Source organism: Protopterus annectens, chromosome 3.part0 (genome assembly GCF_019279795.1).
Source record: "Protopterus annectens isolate FY-2018-M chromosome 3.part0, PAN1.0, whole genome shotgun sequence".
Taxonomy (NCBI): domain Eukaryota; kingdom Metazoa; phylum Chordata; order Ceratodontiformes; family Protopteridae; genus Protopterus; species Protopterus annectens.
The window spans coordinates 1,323,212,629-1,323,232,249 of record NC_056731.1 but is presented as its reverse complement, the minus strand read 5'-3'; the positions used below and the strand labels follow the sequence as shown (position 1 = coordinate 1,323,232,249).

The 19,621-nt window shown below is 40.1% G+C and overlaps 1 protein-coding gene across 1 annotated transcript in view; it reads left to right on the top strand.

Annotated features, from left to right (window-relative positions):
• Positions 1-19,621, top strand: part of LOC122797061 (echinoderm microtubule-associated protein-like 6) — a 3,800,753-nt gene that overhangs the window by 1,230,363 nt on the left and 2,550,769 nt on the right. The window contains exon 13 of the mRNA XM_044065838.1: positions 1,786-1,891. Coding sequence (XP_043921773.1) covers positions 1,786-1,891 — 106 coding nt within the window. The remainder of the gene's footprint in view (positions 1-1,785; positions 1,892-19,621) is intronic.

The following is a 19,621-nucleotide window of genomic DNA, read 5'->3' as shown; positions in this document are numbered from 1 at the left end:
TTTGGTTTGACCACTTCCAAAATTGCAAATTTAAAACCTGTACAACCTATGTTGTGTAACAGATGTCTTGATAATGCATTATTATTATCACATTTTTAAACTATTTAAGGGCAGATGTTTTTAGATACAATGTTCTGATGAAGTCATTTTATCTTTGATGAAAACGCTTAACTTTTATTGTTATTTTATATTGTTTGAATAAATGCTTGATACGTGGTTGGATCCAGTCTCCTGGAATTACTTGGCTTGGCTTGCTGATACAGATTCATAGTATTTAAATAATTTATGAATTCTTCTATCATTTCATGCAGCCCATTCCATAAAATAAACATATCATGTAGGAACCTCGTATAATACGAAATGAATTGATAATATTTACTTTTAAACAAATTATTGTTTTCCCACTCTAACATCACCATATTAGCAAAAATGGGGGCACAAGAGGCCCCCAATTGCTACACCCTTAGTTTGTTTGAAAAATTCCTCCTCATAATATATGAAATTATTATTTAAAACTATTTCCATCATATCCATAATTAGATTTATTCTGTCCCAACTCAAATTTGAAAAATTTCTAAGACTATTACAAAAATGTTCTAGTCCCTGGTCCTTTGGAATGCATGAGAATAAATCCACAACATCAGTAGTGATGTATGTTAATTTTTCATTCCATTTTTCTGATGTAAGTTGGGAAAGAAACACCCACAAATCTTTTATAAGATGGGGAATATTCCTATAAATTGGTTTTACCCATCTATCTGTCTATCAAAACACCAATATTAAAAGTTTTAGATTTACTCCCTGAAGTAATTGGACGAAACGGGGGTTTTAATATATCTTTATGGACCTTTGGGATGCCTATAATGGTTGCTAGTGTCGGAAATTCAGCATAAATAAATTCATATATATCTTTCGTAATTCTTTGATCAATTAAATATTTGTCCAATGCCAAGTCAATTTTCCTATAATTGACATTTATCTCATTATTAGAAATAATTTCATAATTACCACTATTCATTAATATATTTTGAATTTCATTAACATAATCTATGGTGTTGTAAATAACAATCCCCCCCTTACCTGGTTTCATAATTCTTATATTGTTGTTATTTACAAGTTCATCTAAACAATTTCTTTCTTTAACCGATAAGTTATCGATGAACTATTGCTTCTGTATGTCCTGTCCATAATTGTATATATGCATTTGTCTTGTATATGTACTTCAATTTGTATTATGTAAAAACTGTCTTGACTGTCAAAGTTAAGCTGATGTTATGTAAAAATTTCTGTGATTATATGGAGCTTTTCTCCCCGGGCCTCCACTGAAAATGAGTTATTGAGCCCAGTGGACTTTCCCGGTCAACAAATGTCAATAAATAATAAATATAAATTATGATAGAAAGAGAGAGAGAGATAAACATCCCAGAGACTGTAGCTGTAGTATCAGAATGAATAACTTGATGTATGCTTCTGATACCAGCCTTCACTTTTGATGCTACTTAGCATGTTGTTTGTTAATGAGAAATGAAAATGTGGCAACATACTGTCTGCTGACTTTCCCTTTGAGGCTTCATAATATTACAGGAAACCACTGGACCACACAACTCTTCACATCCTGATTATGCTATACTCACAGGGTTTTCTACACACTTTACCTCATACAGTATTAAAAATCTTTAAGGTTTTCACTAGGAGTAGGATCAAAGAATAAGATCATGTGACGTGGTTTAAGATGTGTTTCATCCAGCTAATGTTCAATATAATTTCGATTTCTCTGTTTTTCAGGTTGGAAGAGATCCTGCCATACACGTATGGGATACTCAGACCCTGAAATGTTTGTCACTGTTAAAAGGACATCATCAAAGAGGGGTGTCTGCAGTAGATTTCACTGGCAAGTATAATTAAAAAAATGCAAATTACAACCTGATTATAACTCTGTAAATATCAAATGCTTTGGTTTGTCATAATAGGAAAATTAACATATGGAAGCAAAGTGATGAATTAGTGAATTCCCATTTCCCAAACAAGGACTCTGATGGCTGCCTTGTTTAATCTACGTATTTTAGAAAGTGTCCCCCTTTCCTAAATTAAACCCACTGCCATATCTCTGTAGCTAGTTGTTCTGATTTGTCTGCAGATATGTTTTGGATTTTTCCCCACTTTTCATCAGGTATATCTTTAGTTTCAGAAATGTTTGAATAAGGCAGAATGCAAAATGGATGTGTGCTAGAAAAAAAATCATGTAATTGTAAGAGTCGATGAATATTTTTCAGTGATAACCATAACATAGCCAGGAATTGTTTAATGTTAGTATTTGTTCATTGCTGGGATATGTGCAAAAGGTATCACCAGTAATTTGAAAACAAGTGGTGCTGTCACTGGGTTAACTGGCACATACAGTACTCTGAACTGTTTTACATCATATGTATGAGAAGGAAAGTTTCCTGTATTATTCTCAAATGGCAAGTGGATGCGAGCACTCTCACTGCAGCGAGGTAGCTGACATGGTAAAATAGCTGTAATAACAGCATAATATTTGACTGATCAATGCACTAGTCACTTCTGCAGTGAAACTGGAAGTAGAAGACAAGTCTCCATAGCCTCAGTTATATAACACAGATTACAGATGACATTGCTACCACCTTAGGAAATATCACCAGCAGAAAATACTGTGTTGAAGATGTCATTATCATGTGTGCCGTTTCTTTCTGAACACCTTAACACACCACTACACCATTTGGTTGCAAGAAGTACCCTTTTACCATCCAAAACTGCTTTATTAAAGTGCATACACTGCACTGTCATTTATGAACAGAACCATTGCACTTTCATAATTTCATTGTTTCCATCCTATTCTGTATGCCACGCTCTCCATTACTATGGGTAGAATCATCAATGTGCCTGTAATAGTTATTCCACCCATTTGTCAGTGTGACAATAAAAACATAGTCAGATTACTATATTCAGTAGCTACATAACTGCACTGCATTTGTCTGTGTGTCATTCATTAGTTCATAGGTTGGTACTAGGCTATCGGCCCTAGGGCCTATACAAGCCTAGCCATAACAATTCCCTGGCTATTTCTTCCCACAGTTGGGTTATGTAGTCACCATTTTGGACTTGTCGCTAACACTTTCAGCATTTTATCAAGTGATTACACCCCCTCTTTCAGGAAAGAAACACTAAGCAGACAAAAGTGAATGCCCACATGATGACTCGTTAGTAAAAGTTTCTTCTTCACAATGTCAGGGTCATGGCTTCATTCTTCATCTCCATTTGTTGTCTGAGTGGATTTTTCATGTTCTTCTGTTATCTTTGTGGACTTGCTTCTGCAGTCCACCTTTCTTCCAGCTGCCCAAAAGAACATATCAGTTTCAGGTTCTGGTTTAAGCTTTGCATCTATATTGCATTTAGACTTGTGGCCATAGCCTGGATTATGGCTGAAAAGCTACTGTGAAATATAAATTAATCTACCTAGCTAACAAACAAAAATTAATTAAAAGTGCAGCATGTAGTCAGCTGTTTGATGCAGAGGAAAAAAGCCTTGAGAATGCCTCAGATGAACTATGTGCTGGAGGAGCAGGACACACAAGGATGTTATACAGAGAGTTCACAGCTTCAGGGACTAGGCAGCTGTGGCCTGGAAGTGAGTGCATGTGCACTCTAGATAGGGAAAAAGGTTGAGGGGAAATCTCATCCCCATTGCTTGATCTTGGCAGGTGTCAATGCTGAATGGCAGAGGGTGGGCATTTGATGAGCAACAGAGAAACCAAACCTTCAGATTTTTGCCTCTCCAGTCTACAAACCATTGCCCCTACTGCTGGGTGCTGATGAAAGAGGACTGTAGCAAGGCAACTCCGTTTTGAAAAGGGAAACCCTTTACTGGTTTATGAATGTTGCTGAAGCAAAACTGAAGGAATAAAAGGATAACTTGGGGTGGCTGGGAGCAGCCGGTTGGTCAAGCATGAGGATAGAATACAAGATGCAGTATATAGGCTTGTGAAATTATCTCCTCAAAGCTATATGTTAGTAGGACCAATAGTAGGACCAATAGTAGCATGTTAGAGTAGTGAATTTCCAGAAAACTGAGTTGGTGACCTTTACTGGTGAAGTCATGAGCAGTGAAATAAGTAGTATTGTTACTGTTTTGAGTTCCTTTTTTTCTAAGATAAACTGCATATTTCTGTTTCCTGGCAGACAGATGTACATTCTGCTGATGCCATGTAGCTGCTAATTCCGGAACAAGTGTACATTTCTAGCTTGCACCTTAATTAGTTGTAATGGCAGCTTGACAGTTGTAGAAAATAAATGATGAAAACATTCTTTAGGAGTAGGCCAAGACTGATATTTCAGCAAAATAGTTGTACAGATATTCTAAGATTATCAGAAGATAATCCTAACTGTTATGAACAGCAAGAAAATAATTCCTGATGACATTGCCAAAACTGCACTCTTTGGAAATTTCATCATGTGTAAAGCAAGTGCTGGGTACAGTTTGAGCTTAGTATAAACATAAGGCATAGAAGAACAGTGTAAAAACATTGCTTATACTTCAACCGACCTGAAATGTAATATAATTTAAGATGCATTGAAATGTTTAAATTAAAAAAACAATGTTGAGTGAGAAGGAGTTATGACGTGGATAAATAGAGAATTAATGGGGATGAGGGGATGGATGCTTATAGAGTGGGCTGTATCTTCAGATGTAAAGATAAGAATCTTTAGGGAGGAGACACTAAAACTTGTTTATGATGTTGATACTTAAGATTAATTTTCGTGAAGGAACATTAAAGGTAAAGAGAACAAAGAGGTATGTTTTCAGAACACATCTCTGGCATAATAACTTGGTATTATATCCAGTCTGTGTAGAAATTAATGAAGTATGTTATGAAGAAAATGGAAAACTTATATCAGAAGATAGTACATATTTTGTATGATTTAAAATTACGTTATCATCTTAAATAATCTTTTTGATCAACATTGGATATATTTTTGTGCATTGAAACTGCAAGAGACAGAGACAGAGAGAGCATACCTCTTAGCTGTAAAATTTACGCAGAATGTCCAGATTTTTGCCTCATGAGTTTGGTCTGTTCCTCATAAAAATTGTGTTTGTATGCCAAATCATTGGGATTATCTTCTAATTAAAGTCACTAAATAATATAATGACATGCATTTAAGTTTCAGTCTTCATATCCTTCAGAAAATGCATGCTGATGCAAATCCTGTCATTCTATCAACTTTTTAAGTTTATAAGAGCAACATTTAAAACGTGTCCCTATTTTGGGTCTTTGCCCCCCCCCCCCCCCATTATGTCAGGCTTTGTCCAGATTTCTTGCACAAACAAGTTAAGAGGTATGAGAGAAAGCAAGAGAGATAAGCATTAAACAATGTGAGTGTCCTCATTATTCCCAACAAGAGAAAGTTCTCAACATTTAGTAAAAGCAATTCTTTCCTCTGAGGTTTCCTGTTGAAAGTACACAAATGCAGTTGCAATCCTCATTCCTTTCTTGTTCTATATTAAGTGACTTGCTCAAGGTCACACAATAGATAAATGAAGGTGGAAAGATTCAAACCTTTCACCCTTGTCAAAGAAAGCAGCTCATTAACAATTTGGGGTTGAAAACAGTTTTTAACTAAGTGCAGAAATCATTAAAAAACTGATGTAGAAAAAAACTGTAATATGCAACAATGACTAGCTAAAGACAGTGCAGAGGATTAAAGGCTTAAGCTCTTAACAAGCTGCTGCCTGTAGTCTGTAGTCAAAGATGCTGGGTTTGAGTCTTTCTCCCTCTGTTTTCCTGCTGTGTGATGTGGATCTGGACAATGTTCCTGGGTTGCCCTAAAGTAAATAGATTTAAAAATGATCTGACATAAATATGAGACAGAGCTAAAGATGCTTATTTTCTAAGTGATAAGATTTATGAAGCTTTAATAACTGGTTTTATTGACCGACTGACAGACTGTAATTTACCACAAAATTAGTAGTTCTGCAGTGCAAACAAAGTTGAGTTCTGCAGAAATCCAGCAGGTAGGAGTTCTACAGTGATAAAAAACTATGAAACTGTAATGACTGTCTTTATATTGCCTGACTGGTGGACTGTAATTTACCAGAAAATGACAGACTGATTGTAATGTGCTAGAAAATAAGAAATTCTGCAATGCAATTCAGGTCGAGTTTTGCAGGGGTCTGGCTATTAAGAGTTCTGCAATGTAGTCTAGGTCCTGTTCTACAGAGGTCTGGCTTCCAGGAGGTAAACTACAAGGGCGCACACATACATGGTGCAAATCCAAGCCCCAATTTCTGCCTTTTTCCTCCCACCTGATGATAGACCTAGTGCTTTCAATTCCAGTGATGCCATCTTTGCTTTCTAATGCTTTTTTGAGTCTGTGCACTTCAAAAACTAACTTTGTTCATGAGATGTGGCCTTTCTGCAAGTGTGCAGTTTGGCATTCTGGGTTTAAAACAGTGTAAAAAAAAAAGAAAAAAGAAAAGTGTAAAAGAAAAAAGTGCTTTAACTTTAAATGACCATTTTGCAGTTGCATGGTTAGGGTTTAACGCATGCATGAAAGTGCATGTAAAGTGTGTACTTGGAACTTAAGCAGTGAAAAGAATAAAAAAAATTAAAGAAAAAAATGTTTTAAAGAAAACAATGCTTCAACTTGTGCAGTATAGTGTGTAGCCAGCCATGGGCCCCCTAAATTCAAGAACCCTAGGCAGTCACCCAAATCACCCCTATTGTAGTCCACCACTGATAACCAGGTGTATACCATGTAAAACATGGTGTGAACTTTTTCAAAAAATATATTTATTTTTTCCAACAAGCGATACTAGAATGTAATTAAAACACTCTACCACATTTATTTTATTTTTATGATGATATGTTTTGTTAAATGTCTCTCTGTTTTTTTTTTTCAGAATACCTGTATGGTAAGATGTTTTTTTGCTTAATTCTGGCATTTCAGGATTTTTTTGGTATTTAAATACTGTCCAGAAATATGCACTCTCTGAGGTTGAGGGGGCAGTACTTGTATGGAGGGTCATCACTCTCAAAAGTTGTACACCATTCCAAAAATCCTGAGAATGTATTGTCTGACAGTTTGCAGACTTATTTTCTGGGTTCTGCTTTGCATAATATGGTTTGCCTTTACAACTTATATGACAACATAGCTCAATATATGCATGATGAATTTCATTATTTTCTAAAATAGAATAGTATGAAGTATACCACAAAACTGTACTACCCTGCTGCAGATGGACTTACGGAAGGGTATGAACAGATCCTAGCAGAGTTTCCACAGGATGAATCTGGTGAATGTTCCACTAATGTACAGAATTAATGCATACCGCTAGGAAATAATCAAAAAAGATTTGACTCCAGATCAGGAGGATATGTATACAGATCATGTCGGGCCAGCCTTCTGTCTGGCAGTAAGTACAGGGAGGGAATTGAGGCGATAATGTATTAACAAGCTGTTCGTGTAGTCCAGAGTTTGATTCATTCAATCTCTTTTTGCCTACTATCTGACTCTGAGCAGGTCATTTAACCAGATAGTCCTCTAAGAAATTGGGCTAGGCTCCCCAGTGGTCTCCTGAATTGCAATCACTTACCTAGTAATACCCATATGCCTAAGGATCATAGTTGCAGAAAATTATTAAAATGACTTGTACAAGCTAAAGATAGATGTCAGTCTTCCAGTTAGTTCCAAAGGTGTTAACTTATTTTCTCTAGAGTAAGAGACAAGACACAGCACAATAACAAAGAGAAATCCCAAATTAAGGATACCTTTTAAATGTTGGTACTATTGATGGGTTAGAAAATAAACATTAGCATGCATTTTCTTAAGTAAAAGTTATCTATAACTGTAGTAATTATTATTTGACTGAAATCCATTGCGTTTTCTCAGAAAATCACTAGTACTAAGATATTTGACACAATGTTTTAGCCAGAATCAGGAATATCCCTAGAAACTGGGGACAAACTGAGAAATGCAGTCAGTATTCTGATGTCCCTAAGGCTATATGGCTGCAGTTTCACACAAAGGCTTGGCTTTAAAAGTTATTGCACAACACATTTTATTAACTGCCTGAAATGAACAGCTGCTCCATGTTACTTCAGATGTTCATTAGTCACTCCCTACTCTACATCTTCAACAGCAACGTGAGCAACATTTTTCTTCACTTTATTTTGGAATAATTCCAGTGATGCTACCAGACTAGATTAACAACGTCTCTTTTTGCTGTTAAATTCATTGTTAGGTTTTCCATCTTAAGTCATTTTTTTGATTAAACAATCACAGTTAGTAATTGTTAATATTGTACAAGTTTAAGAAGAAAATATTAGCCAGAGGAGCTAGGTATGTTCAGACTTTTCTAGGGTACAGGTAATCGGCTCTTTGTTCTGTTACAATTCCTTTTCCTTTCTATGCTACAACGTTTAGTAAAACATAGCAAAATGGAACCATTTAAGGAAGAAGTGAAGAACAGAGAGTCTTATAAGAAGGTAAATGAGACTAGAATTATGGAACCTTCATCAAGGCCTTCTTTGATATAGGCACCACTAGCCAAGACAAAAGCAAGCATATTCATCTTAATGAGACCAATGCTTTTGTGGCTCCTGGGGTTGATGCTTGTGACAGCATAATGCTTGCTTTGTTTTCCCAATCCCTCATGTCACTCTCATTTTCTCAACAAGGGATTCCAGGAAGATGAGCATTTTAGCTGTAGCTGCTTTGTTAAAAATTGTCATTTCCAAATACCTCTGAAAAGATCTCTCCCACATGGTATCAGCCTTTAGACATAATGAGCAGGTATTACTATTGGTTCCTCTATTTTCATAGTTCCCAAGATTGTTCCGATTATACCAATCCTTCTGAAGAAATGTCAGCACTTGTGGGAGATAATCCAGGGAGATGATATAAAAAAACAGATGACAATTTCTGAAATGCTCTCTACTTCAAGATGTGCCATATTCCCAGAGGGTTAAACAGTAGGGAGATCAGATAGCAGTCTTCAAATGTATTTTACTTCCTTCTGCTTTTTCTTCAGATTGTGTGCAGTTTGGTGAAGACTGTTATGCTTTTTTTTACTGAAGGTATCTGAGTCAGTCAAATTAAACCAGGACTTCTACTTCTGGCTGTCTTCCACTTAAAACAAAAAGCACAGACTGACCCTCTTCCATATTCAGATTCAGAGAAAATTTTGTGGATGTGGCATATTCTTTTTTTATGTACCTCCCGACCCTGATCAGCCTCTGGATGTACCCCTTTTCCCTGCACTCACCTAGTCCTAGATCTCTCAGTTGTTGCTTACCATTTTTCCTAGCTGTAACCCTGTGCTGAGCAGGTCCCCTGACATCGTGAGGAAAGCAGCCTCTTGCAGACTCCTGATCAGGCCCAGGAGGTGAAGGATCCCAAGGGGAGTTGCGAGTACTGAGTCTGAAATGACTGAAGCTACCAGTGAAAGGGAATCCTGTTTAATAATTTCCAAAGAACTCAATGTGATACAGCCTCATTAGAGAGGAAATTTGAGGTATGTCAGGGGTCGGAACTTATGCATTTAGTCGAAGCTGTCATCATACCTAGGGGAAAAAAAAAAAAATGTTCCCTCTCCTCTGATATATACGGAAAAAGGGTGGAAGGATTTTTCACAGGGCTTGTTTAAAACATTTATGGCACACAGGCCATCATCGTGTTTTGCAGGGCCTACTCCTACTTCTATTTCTACTACCACCTTCATAAGATACACTTATCATATATGATCGGCACCATATGAGTGAAGTTTTAAGACATCGAACATATAATAAAAATAAACAAAAACAAAAAAAAAAACTACCTGAATGTTCTGAGCAGGGGGGCAAGCCACCCTGCACCCCACACCCCCCCTACTTAAATATACCAACTCCAAGATTGCACTACAGTGAAGTAAAGGAAAATATTCCCTACGGCGATCTCTGTTGAAACTTTCAAGCTTTCAAAAGTTCGCTCATATGATGTCGACCTTATGAGACTCAAACTTTTGAAAGTACAAGCTTCTGATATAGACCGATTTTTGGTACACTCCATATGGGGAAGATCCAGGATTGATTGAAATCTACCTGGTCCCAAAATTCCCATTCCTTGGACACCAAGATTCCTCTCCTGTCTTGTCTAAAAATGGACATCCTTTGGTAGATATGACTGATAAAGCTCAACCCAGGTCTACCTTTCAAACTGCAGACACTGCAACAGGAATTGTACACAGATGCAGCAGATGAGGCATAGACAGCATGGTCTGGCAAACTGAGAGCAATGGCTAATGAGTGTAAAATCAGTGCACGTCAATCTAAAGGGGATGTGGGCACTAATACAGGTCCTGTACATATTTTCCCATTCTAAGAACCCAAGTTCCTTAAGAGTGTTCACAAACAACACTTCAGGCATGTGGTACATAAACAACCAGGAGACACCAGATGCTTTCAGCTGTGCAGTCTGGTTCTTTTGGCATGGGAGTAGGCTACATAAGAAAACCTAATCTCTCCAAGAGGTTTACAGTCCCTCTCAGGATGATATTCTAACAGACTTTCTAAACAAGTCAAGGAAGAATCCCCACAAATGGATGCTGAACAGGGAGATCTTCCTAGATATAGTCCACAAATGGGGGGTCCCACAGATCTATTTGCCTCCATGGACAACAAAATACTTTCTTTTGTACCAACACTTTCTGTCCTCAAGCTTGGAAAATGGATTCAGTGTACTTTCCTTAGCAAATGAGGTCTTGCATGGCTTTCCTCTACTTCCTCTTCTTCCTAAGGTCTTAATGAAAATCCAAAGAGACAACCCAGAGATCTTTCTGGTGACTCCCTTTTGGCCAAGGCACTGTTGGTTTCCCCTTCTCTTCCACCTAGCCAAAGGCCATCATCAGAAGTTACCCTCTGCAGTGGACTTGCTAACACAGCAGAAGGACTCACTAGTTCATCCCATACTATCATCCCTCAACCTGATATTATTTATGGTAGGATTCTGATGTTTTTAGACACCAATTTTCTGAGGACGTGCTACAGGTTGTCCAGGAAGCAAAGGAAACCTACAACCAAAATATCTTATATAGCGATATGGAGAAGATTTACTGTCTGGTGTCATGCACATAAACAGTACTTTTTCTGGTCCACTTTTATTTGTGTGAGCTCTTGAAATCTGGTCTGGCATACTCCTCTATCAAGGCACACCTGTTCACCATTTCTGCTTGCCTACCTCTGGATCCTCCCCTTCAGTAAAGACTAGAGGTCAAACAGTTCTTAAATTTTTTTATTCCTAGAAAAGTTATCCTGCTAAGGACCTCAACCTTGTGTTGGAAAACCCACCTTTCCTGTTTTCAAACCAACAGCCTCGGCTTCTCTCAAATTCTGTACCTGAAATCCCATTCCTTTGGTAGCCCTTACGTCATCTAGATTAGTCTCTGAATTGCATACTTTTATAGCAACTACCCCATTCCTTATGTTACATAAGGATAGAGCGTCCTTGAGGGCCAAGCCCTCCTTTATGTCTAAAGTGGTAAATGAGCTGTCTTTCCATTAGACGGTAAATTTTCCCACCTTCTTCTCTAACGCACAAAATAAGGAAGTGAGGATTTTACATTTGTTTGATGTATATAGACAACTCAGAGTCTGCTTGGATAAGACTAAGGATATCCACAAATCTGATCAATTGTTTGTCTCTTTCCAAGATTCCAAGTTAGGGAATCCAGTCTGTAAGCAAACCATTGGTAAATGGACTGATAAATCAATTACTTTTCGCTATATTCAACATGATGAATTTTTATTTTATTTTATTTTATTTGTTTATTTTGCATTTGTTTACCAGGATAGTCCACTGGGCCATCATGAGCCCATTTTCACTGGAGGCCCAGGAAGGAAAGCTCCACAATAACATGAACATAGGGGTGTAATCATACAAAATCAGTAAACTTTCAAGAGTATATACAACAAAACTAACATCATTGACAGTTGGTTGAATTGCTGGTAAAATAAATTGACAAAATAAAGAACAACAAATGTAAAGAAACTGACTTTACATAGATGTTTCTGGCATAAGAACAGTGAGGCTTGTGCCTGGCTTTAATACAAAGTACAAATTAAAGATCAGGATCAGCAAAAAGCAAATGACAGTTAGGTTTCAAGAGGATAAGAAAAGGAGCAGGTGCTTACCTTCTCCAGTAAAGGCACTTTCTACTAGAGCAGTGGCCCATGCCTCTCATTTGTGCAGATTTTTGTAGAATGTCCAGATTTTTGCCTCATATTTTTGGTCTGTTCCTCATAAAATTTGTGATTTTCTGGCAAATCATTGAAGATTGAAGTCACTAAATAATACTAAATAATGACAGATGTGAGTTTCAGACATTATACCCTTCAGAAAATACATACTAATCCAAAACATGTTATTCTAGCAACTTTCTAAGTTTATAGGAGCAAGATTTGAATTCTGTTCCTATTTTGGGCCTTTGTCCCCCATTCTTTCTGTACTTGCCCAGAATTCTTGCATGGAGAGGTTAAGAGGTATGCAGTGGCCTTATCTGGAGCCTTTTACAATGGGATTGACTCTAGAACCATCTTAGAAGTAGTTACTTAGTCTTCTGTGCATATTTTTACCAAACATCACAGAGTGGATACCTTTTCTAAATCAGATCAGCTTTCACCAGGTCACTCCTCTCTGGATTACTCAACAGTTCTCCTGTTTCCCATCCAACTACCCTTTGCACTCTATAAGCTTTGGGAATCACTCAGCAGTTTGGAATACTGCAACAGTGATTGTGGCAATATTCTTTCCTAGCCTACCTTTCCCTTTTTCTTAGACTTCCTTCCTTTTCCTCATGGACCAAGACGGACCACTGGTTTTCTGACTTTACTGTTTTAGCTGACCATTTTATTTTATTTTTCAAGTTTCTACAGACTTACTGGGGCTAGTCTGAGGTTTTACGCCTATACACCCGCTTATGTACCCTTACATCTGTGGGCTTAGGTCATGCATTGGATGGGTGGCTCTGTGGAAGGTTTTATCTTTGGTACCTCGGTTGGACATTCAGGTTATTTGGTGAGATAACCTAACAGTTTGAAATACTGCAACAGTGATCAGTAGAAATCTGATGTTATGGTAACTTCTTACACAATTGTACATTCTTTGTAACATACTTTCTTAGTGATGAAAATGCATACAATCAGAAACCCATATTTTGCACTTGCTATTTTTTTCAAAATAGCAATAATAATAAAATCCCAACCATTCCTAAAATGAAAAAAGTCTGGTAAACAAAACATTTGCGGGGTCTAGTGTTATGTATCTTTAATATTTTGTTTTTTATTGATTTTTATTTTGTTGTTCATTAACTAGGTAGGTGATCTAGTCCATGGACTCTTTTCAACCACAACCCAGCCAGGAGCTTCAATGCAAATACAACAGTATAAATACTTATAACTTTCAGATTATAAGGTACAGTCAGGCAGAGCTGGAATCAGCACAGAGTGACCTAGCCAGTTGTCTAGGTCTGGGTGCTGACAGGGGGCTCCATAAAAATCTAAAAAAATGTGACATTTCCTGAAAATGGAAGGTGCATGTGAGTGTCTGTATATGTATATGTGTGTGTGTGTGTGTGTGTGTGTGTGTGTGTGTGTGTGTGTGTGTGTGTGTGTGTGTGTGTGTGTGTGTGTGTGTGTGTGTGTGTAAGTGGGAGCATGTATACATGGGGAATGGTCCATGACTGAAGGAACAAACACAAGCAAGAAACAAATGCTGAAGAAACAAAGAAATACAAAGTCCTTATCTTAACCGGATGATCAAACACAAATGAGGTACAAACACCTGGATTACTTTGAAAGTACAAGAATCCCCTCCTAAAACGTATCATTTTCTGGAAGATCACTAAGATTATTATTTGTTAATAATGCCAGTCATTAGAGTTTCATAGTTCTTTACTGTTTACTAAATATATTTCCAATTTTGTCTCATTTATTTTGTACTCTGCCCTCCTTTTTTAACTGATTTAACAAGTAAGAAGTGGCAACCGAGAACTGTCTAGTTAATTGACTTGCTGAGAGTCACACAGTAGGAAAATGGATATGTAAAGTCAAACCTTGTACCCTTGACTCCAGGAGACTCCTTATTAGTAGCTGAGATCCTTAATCCCTTTTACTATCTGATTTTCATTAATTTCTTCACTTTCTGACATATCACTGAGGATTACAGTCATCCAATAATGCCAGTTAATAAACGTTCATACTTCTTAGTCTTTAGAAGAAAGTATGTCATGCAGCATTTGTTGTTTTGTTAATATGTTAGGTAAATTAGAGTTGTCAGTCACTTAGGGATCTGAACTGCTAACAAACTGCTTCCTGTAGTCAAAAGTGCCAGGTTTGAATCCTTGTCTCTCAAATTGCCTACTGTGTGACTGACCAAATCACTTAACTAGATAGTGCTCCTAAAAAGGGACATTTTTAATTTAACTGATTAACAAATAGATAAACTAAAATTTGTTTCTTTCCTTCCATTATTTTTGGCTTTGTTCAGAATTCTTTAACAAAGAAGCTGAGAGGTGTCTTTGCCTGTTCCTTGTAAAATGTGTGGCTTTCTGGGAAATTCTTGTGGATTTTAATTACTTGCCAAATAATGAAAGGCATGTGAGCTTTGGACTCTGTGACCTTCAGAAAATGCTTTCTAATGTAAAACTTGTTGTTTATAAGATAAATATTTAAAAACTGTTTCTGATTGTTTGTCTCTGATTCCTGATCTAAGAAGTTAAAAGGACAGATGGTATGTGGTTTGCACTGTATGGTTCTCATTTCTAGGTCACTACTCATGTACTTGTTTATTCATTTGATCACAAGCAAACATTTGAAGTGTACACAGTCATACAAGGGGGCTGCAACTGATGGCTTTGTCTGAATGGGTGTGTGTGTGTGTGTGTGTGTGTGTGTGTGTGTGTGTGTGTGTGTGTGTGTGTGTGTGTGTGTGTGTGTGTGTGTGTGTCTGTGTGTGTGTCTGTGTGTATGTCTGTGTGGCTGCATAAATACTTGGTTTCTGCATTCCATAGTAGTCATGGTATAAAGGAAGGAAGGAATCAGTTGTGGTAAATGGGAGCATCATCATATGCTCCATGTTATTTGGGTACAGTCCTTGGTTTACTTGTTTTGTTGACTGTTGTCAGTGTAAAAGGAAAATGCGTGTCCAGTGTGCTGTTCTCTGCTTTTAGCAAAAGTAGTGTCCATCACTGTCACTGCTACAGTAACTTTTTGGCTGTATGGGTTATTTTCTTCCTGGAATACAACAACAGGAGAGCTGTACAATTGTCTGGCTCCCTTCCATACCTACACTTTGACTGCTGATTGGCTTTCTGCTTGGACACAAATTAGTGGTTAGAGTGTAGAAAAATCACAGTACTTTCTTGCTGTCTTGAGAAGAAGGAGCTTTGAGACTTCATATGAGCAATATTCATCTCCGAGCTTCATTTCTGGCAGGTAAGTCCTCACAAGGGAACTCTTCCACACAGAAATTATTTCTTTTGTAAGAAAATATTACATTTTATTTTTTGACTAAAAGCAGTATTTCCCCTTTGTGAAACCCAGTATTTTTCACAGTATTTGATGTTTCTTGTCAGAAACTGCTATTTTAAGTTTATGGCTTAATGTTAAGTTGTCAATCTCACCTTCATTCTTGCTGGATGGGTTCGGAGTCGAACCTCGCCTCCGACTCGGCCACTACTAAAGCTCGAGAGCTAATTTTACCGGCTCAAGGCAACCCTATATCCCATGATGCTAGGTGGTAACTCCCTAGATCTCGTTTGCCGCTTTCGCTAGCGAGGTGCTCTTTCACCGGCTCCTAGTAAGTGTTAGATTTTGTTTCAAAATCGCTCTCTTCTACTTAGCCTTCCCACCCCTTTTTTCTTAGTATAGCTTAGTCTTACGGTTAAACTAAAATTTTTTCCGTCGGTGTTATTTTTTGTCCCCTTATCCCAATTATCCTTCCCTTTTACTAGGTTAGGCCTTAGGACCTGCTCCTTTCCTAGTCTTCTCACAGGGATTCTGTGCTGTGGGTGTGGTCTGTGTGTGTACCCCTATCCCTGTATCCCTGTCTGTTTGGATTTTGTGTGTGTGTGTGTGTGTGTGTGTGTGTGTGTGTGTGTGTGTGTGTGTGTGTGTGTGATGTTTGAATTTTTTTTTTTTTACTTCAACAGCATTATGTCGAAGGACACAAAGGTCTCAGGCTTCAAGAAGTGTGACTCGTGCTGTCAGAAGATGTCTCTGACAGACGGTCACACTTCTTGCGTTTACTGCCTGGGACCCCTGCACCTGCAGGACTCTTGTTCTGTGTGCCATGCGTTCAGTCCAAGAGTCCTGCAGGAGCGCAGGAATAAACTAATCTTAAGGGGCCTATTGAAGCACGAGGGTTCCCCGGCTAAGTCCTTGCCGGGGAAGCCCTCAAAGCCAACCAAACCATCGGCTCCAAGTTCTAAGCCTTCGGCTGGTGGCTCACCATCTGCCACTCCATCGGCTCCAGCTGGAGCTGATGTGTCGGCATCGCAGCTTCTTGCATCGGCTCCACTCGGAGCCGATACCTCTGAGGCTCAACTTTCACAGTCGGCTCCGGCTGGAGCCGACGCGTCTATGGCTCCATCGGCTCCACCCATCTCGATACCCTCTACTCGAAAGAGGTCCAGATCCCCATCGTTGGAATCCATCCATTCGGCTCTGAGGTCACCCTTGCTCTCGGAGTGGAGCCATCGGAGCCGTTCTTCTCGGTCGTCCAGGCTTTCCGACCATGACCTTGAGAGAGTGGTCAGTAGACTTTTAAAGTCTCAGGCACTGGCCCAAATGCTTCACAGCCCGTCTCATCAGACAGCGGCTATATCAGCTCCACCTACTATTCCTCCTTCGACTCTCCACCAGAGTTCGGAGCCAGAGCTCCTCAGAGCCATGACCGTTGCGGTGTCGGAGCCGATACCTCCCCCTTCGGCTCCATCGTCCTCTGCTCCGATCTCCTCCATGCTGCCTTCATTGGAGGGTTCCGGGTGCCTGAACTCTCTCGCTGGCTCCGAGGGGGCGAGTGGCATTGGACCCTTGTCTGACCCCATTCTCCCTCTCGGAGGGTCGGCGCTGGTGAGCTCGGCCCAGACATCGGCTTTGGAGCCGTCCCTGTCTTTGCGGCCCGGGGTTCCTAGTTCTTCGGAGCGGAAGCCCTTTGGCCTGCCTGATACAGGAGCCTTTGAAGTGATGAGGAGCATACTAGCCCCAGTGCTTGGTCAACGATCAGCTCCATCAGCTCCTCCCACTACAGTGCCTGCTGACGTCTATTCCCACTCTCTTGCTCCCGGACCCAGAGATCAAACGCCTCAGGTTTCCCCACTGGGAATTTCTTCCTCTTCTGAGGCTTCTCCTGACCCGTCAGGTGAACCTCCACGCAAGAGGACATGTAAGAGGAAGCATGTGGACTCCCCTGAGTCCATTACATCGGATACCGACTTGGATGAGTCGGAAGGATCCCCAAGGTCCCCCTCTGAGAATGTCTCTTTCTCAGACATTCTTGAAATCCTTAAACAGAGGGGGAACTGGTCTTCCCTTAATCCTTCCGAGGACGAGTCGGTTTACCTGGAAGCGTTTGGTTCTCGACCCTCCACCTCCTGGGTGTCTCCGCCCTTCGACCCCCTTATGAAAGTGGTGGCACGGAAGGCGTGGACGGCCCCTGATTCGGTGGAACCCACCCCACGGAGGCCTGCCAAATTTATAATAGCTCCATCTGATAAACAATTTTTAAGCAAAGGTGTCCCGGTTGATGCCATGGTGGTGGCTGTAGCCACCAAGAAGGAACTAGCCAATCCTTCAGTGCCTATCCATCCTCCTAACAAGGAATCTAGGACTATGGACAGGTACAGTAAGCGGATGTTTTCATCAGCGACCTTTGCCATGCGGTTGCTGAATTATTTGTGTCACTTCACCCGCCTTCAGAGAGATGTTCTCAAAGAGCTTGGTGAGGTTTTACAGGATTTGTCAGCTGCTGGGTCCCAGGACAAAATTAACTCACAGCTAGGAACCCTAAACTCCATTGTTATCTCCTCCATGCAGCTCATTTCCTATGCAGCCGATGGAGCGAGTAGGGCCGCAGGCACAGGTGTAGCCTTAAGGCGTCACACCTGGATGCGGCTTTGCAATTTCGCGGACCCCTTCAAGGCATCCTTCACTAACTCCCCTTTTGATGGTTCGGCGTTGTTCGGGCCTCAGGTGAAAGAGACCTTGACCAGATGCGAGCAAGATGGCAAAACTCTTTCTGCCGTAGGAGTCCGTTTCTCCACCCTTTCTAGACCATACCCTAAGGGTCAAAAGGGTGGAAAAATATTGTTCTGCAAATCTCAAGGAGTCACGCCTGACGCAAGAGGTCAGTTTTCCCCTAGAGGCAGAGGGGGTAACAACAACAGATGCCACCCAAGAGGCAGAGGGGGTCCGCAGAATCAGGGTAGCAGAGAGCCTCTCTCTGACAAACCCTTCCAGCATCCCTGAGGTGTTGCCTGACTGTCCACCTTCGGAGGCAGTCGGGGGAAGATTGTCACTGTACCCACAAGCCTGGCTCTCCCTTACTCAAGACAAATGGGTACAGTCGATCATATCCGAGGGCTACAAAATTCCCTTTATCCAAACCCCAATTCAGAGAAAGGGGCCCCTTCCAGATGTTCCACCCAGTCTAAGGGAACAAGCAGGACTGGAAATTTCAAAACTGCTAACAAAGAGAGCCATCCAACCAGTCCCAGCAGACCAACTAGGATCCGGAGTCTACTCAAAGTTCTTTTTGGTAACAAAAAAACAGGGGACTGGAGGCCAATATTGGATCTCAGCAAGCTAAACAAGTTTGTAAAAAAACAAAATTCTGGATGGTCACGCTACAGTCCATTCTACCTCATTTGAGCAAGGACAATTGGATGTGCTCAGTAGACCTTCAGGATGCGTACTATCACATAAAAATTCACAGGCGGTCCAGAAGGTTTCTCCACTTTCGGCTGGGGGCCAGTCATTTCCAATTCAGAGCCCTGCCCTTTGGTCTCACTGCAGCCCCCAGAGTGTTCACCAAATATATGGCAGCAGTTACGGCTCACCTGAGACGTCAAGGATTCCAGGTGTTTCCATATCTAGACGACTGACTCCTCACTGCCACCACAAGGCGTCAACTTCTTCAAGCCAGGGATTACACTATTCACATTTGCAAAGAGCTAGGAATTTCCGTAAATTTCAAAAAGTCTGCTTTGTCGCCTTGTCAGTCTATTACCTTTATAAGCGCCAACCTGGACACCGTGCAGCTCTCAGCAAGGCTCACACAGCAAAGGGTCTTAGATATTCAAAAGCATGTCCATCTCCTTCTTCAGATCAACAAAATTCAGGCCAGGTATGTTCTGAAAGTATTAGGTCTCATGGTGGCTGCCATCACACTCCTTCCTCTTGCCCGTTTTCACATGCTTCTCCTTCAGTGGATGCTTTTCGCCCAGTCGTCTTTCCAACAACTGCCTATGACTCACAAGATCATGATAACTCCAGCTTGCAAAAATCATCTGTCTTGGTGGATGGTGTCCCCTCAAGTCCTTCAAGGCAGACCCTTTATTCCCCCCTCCCCA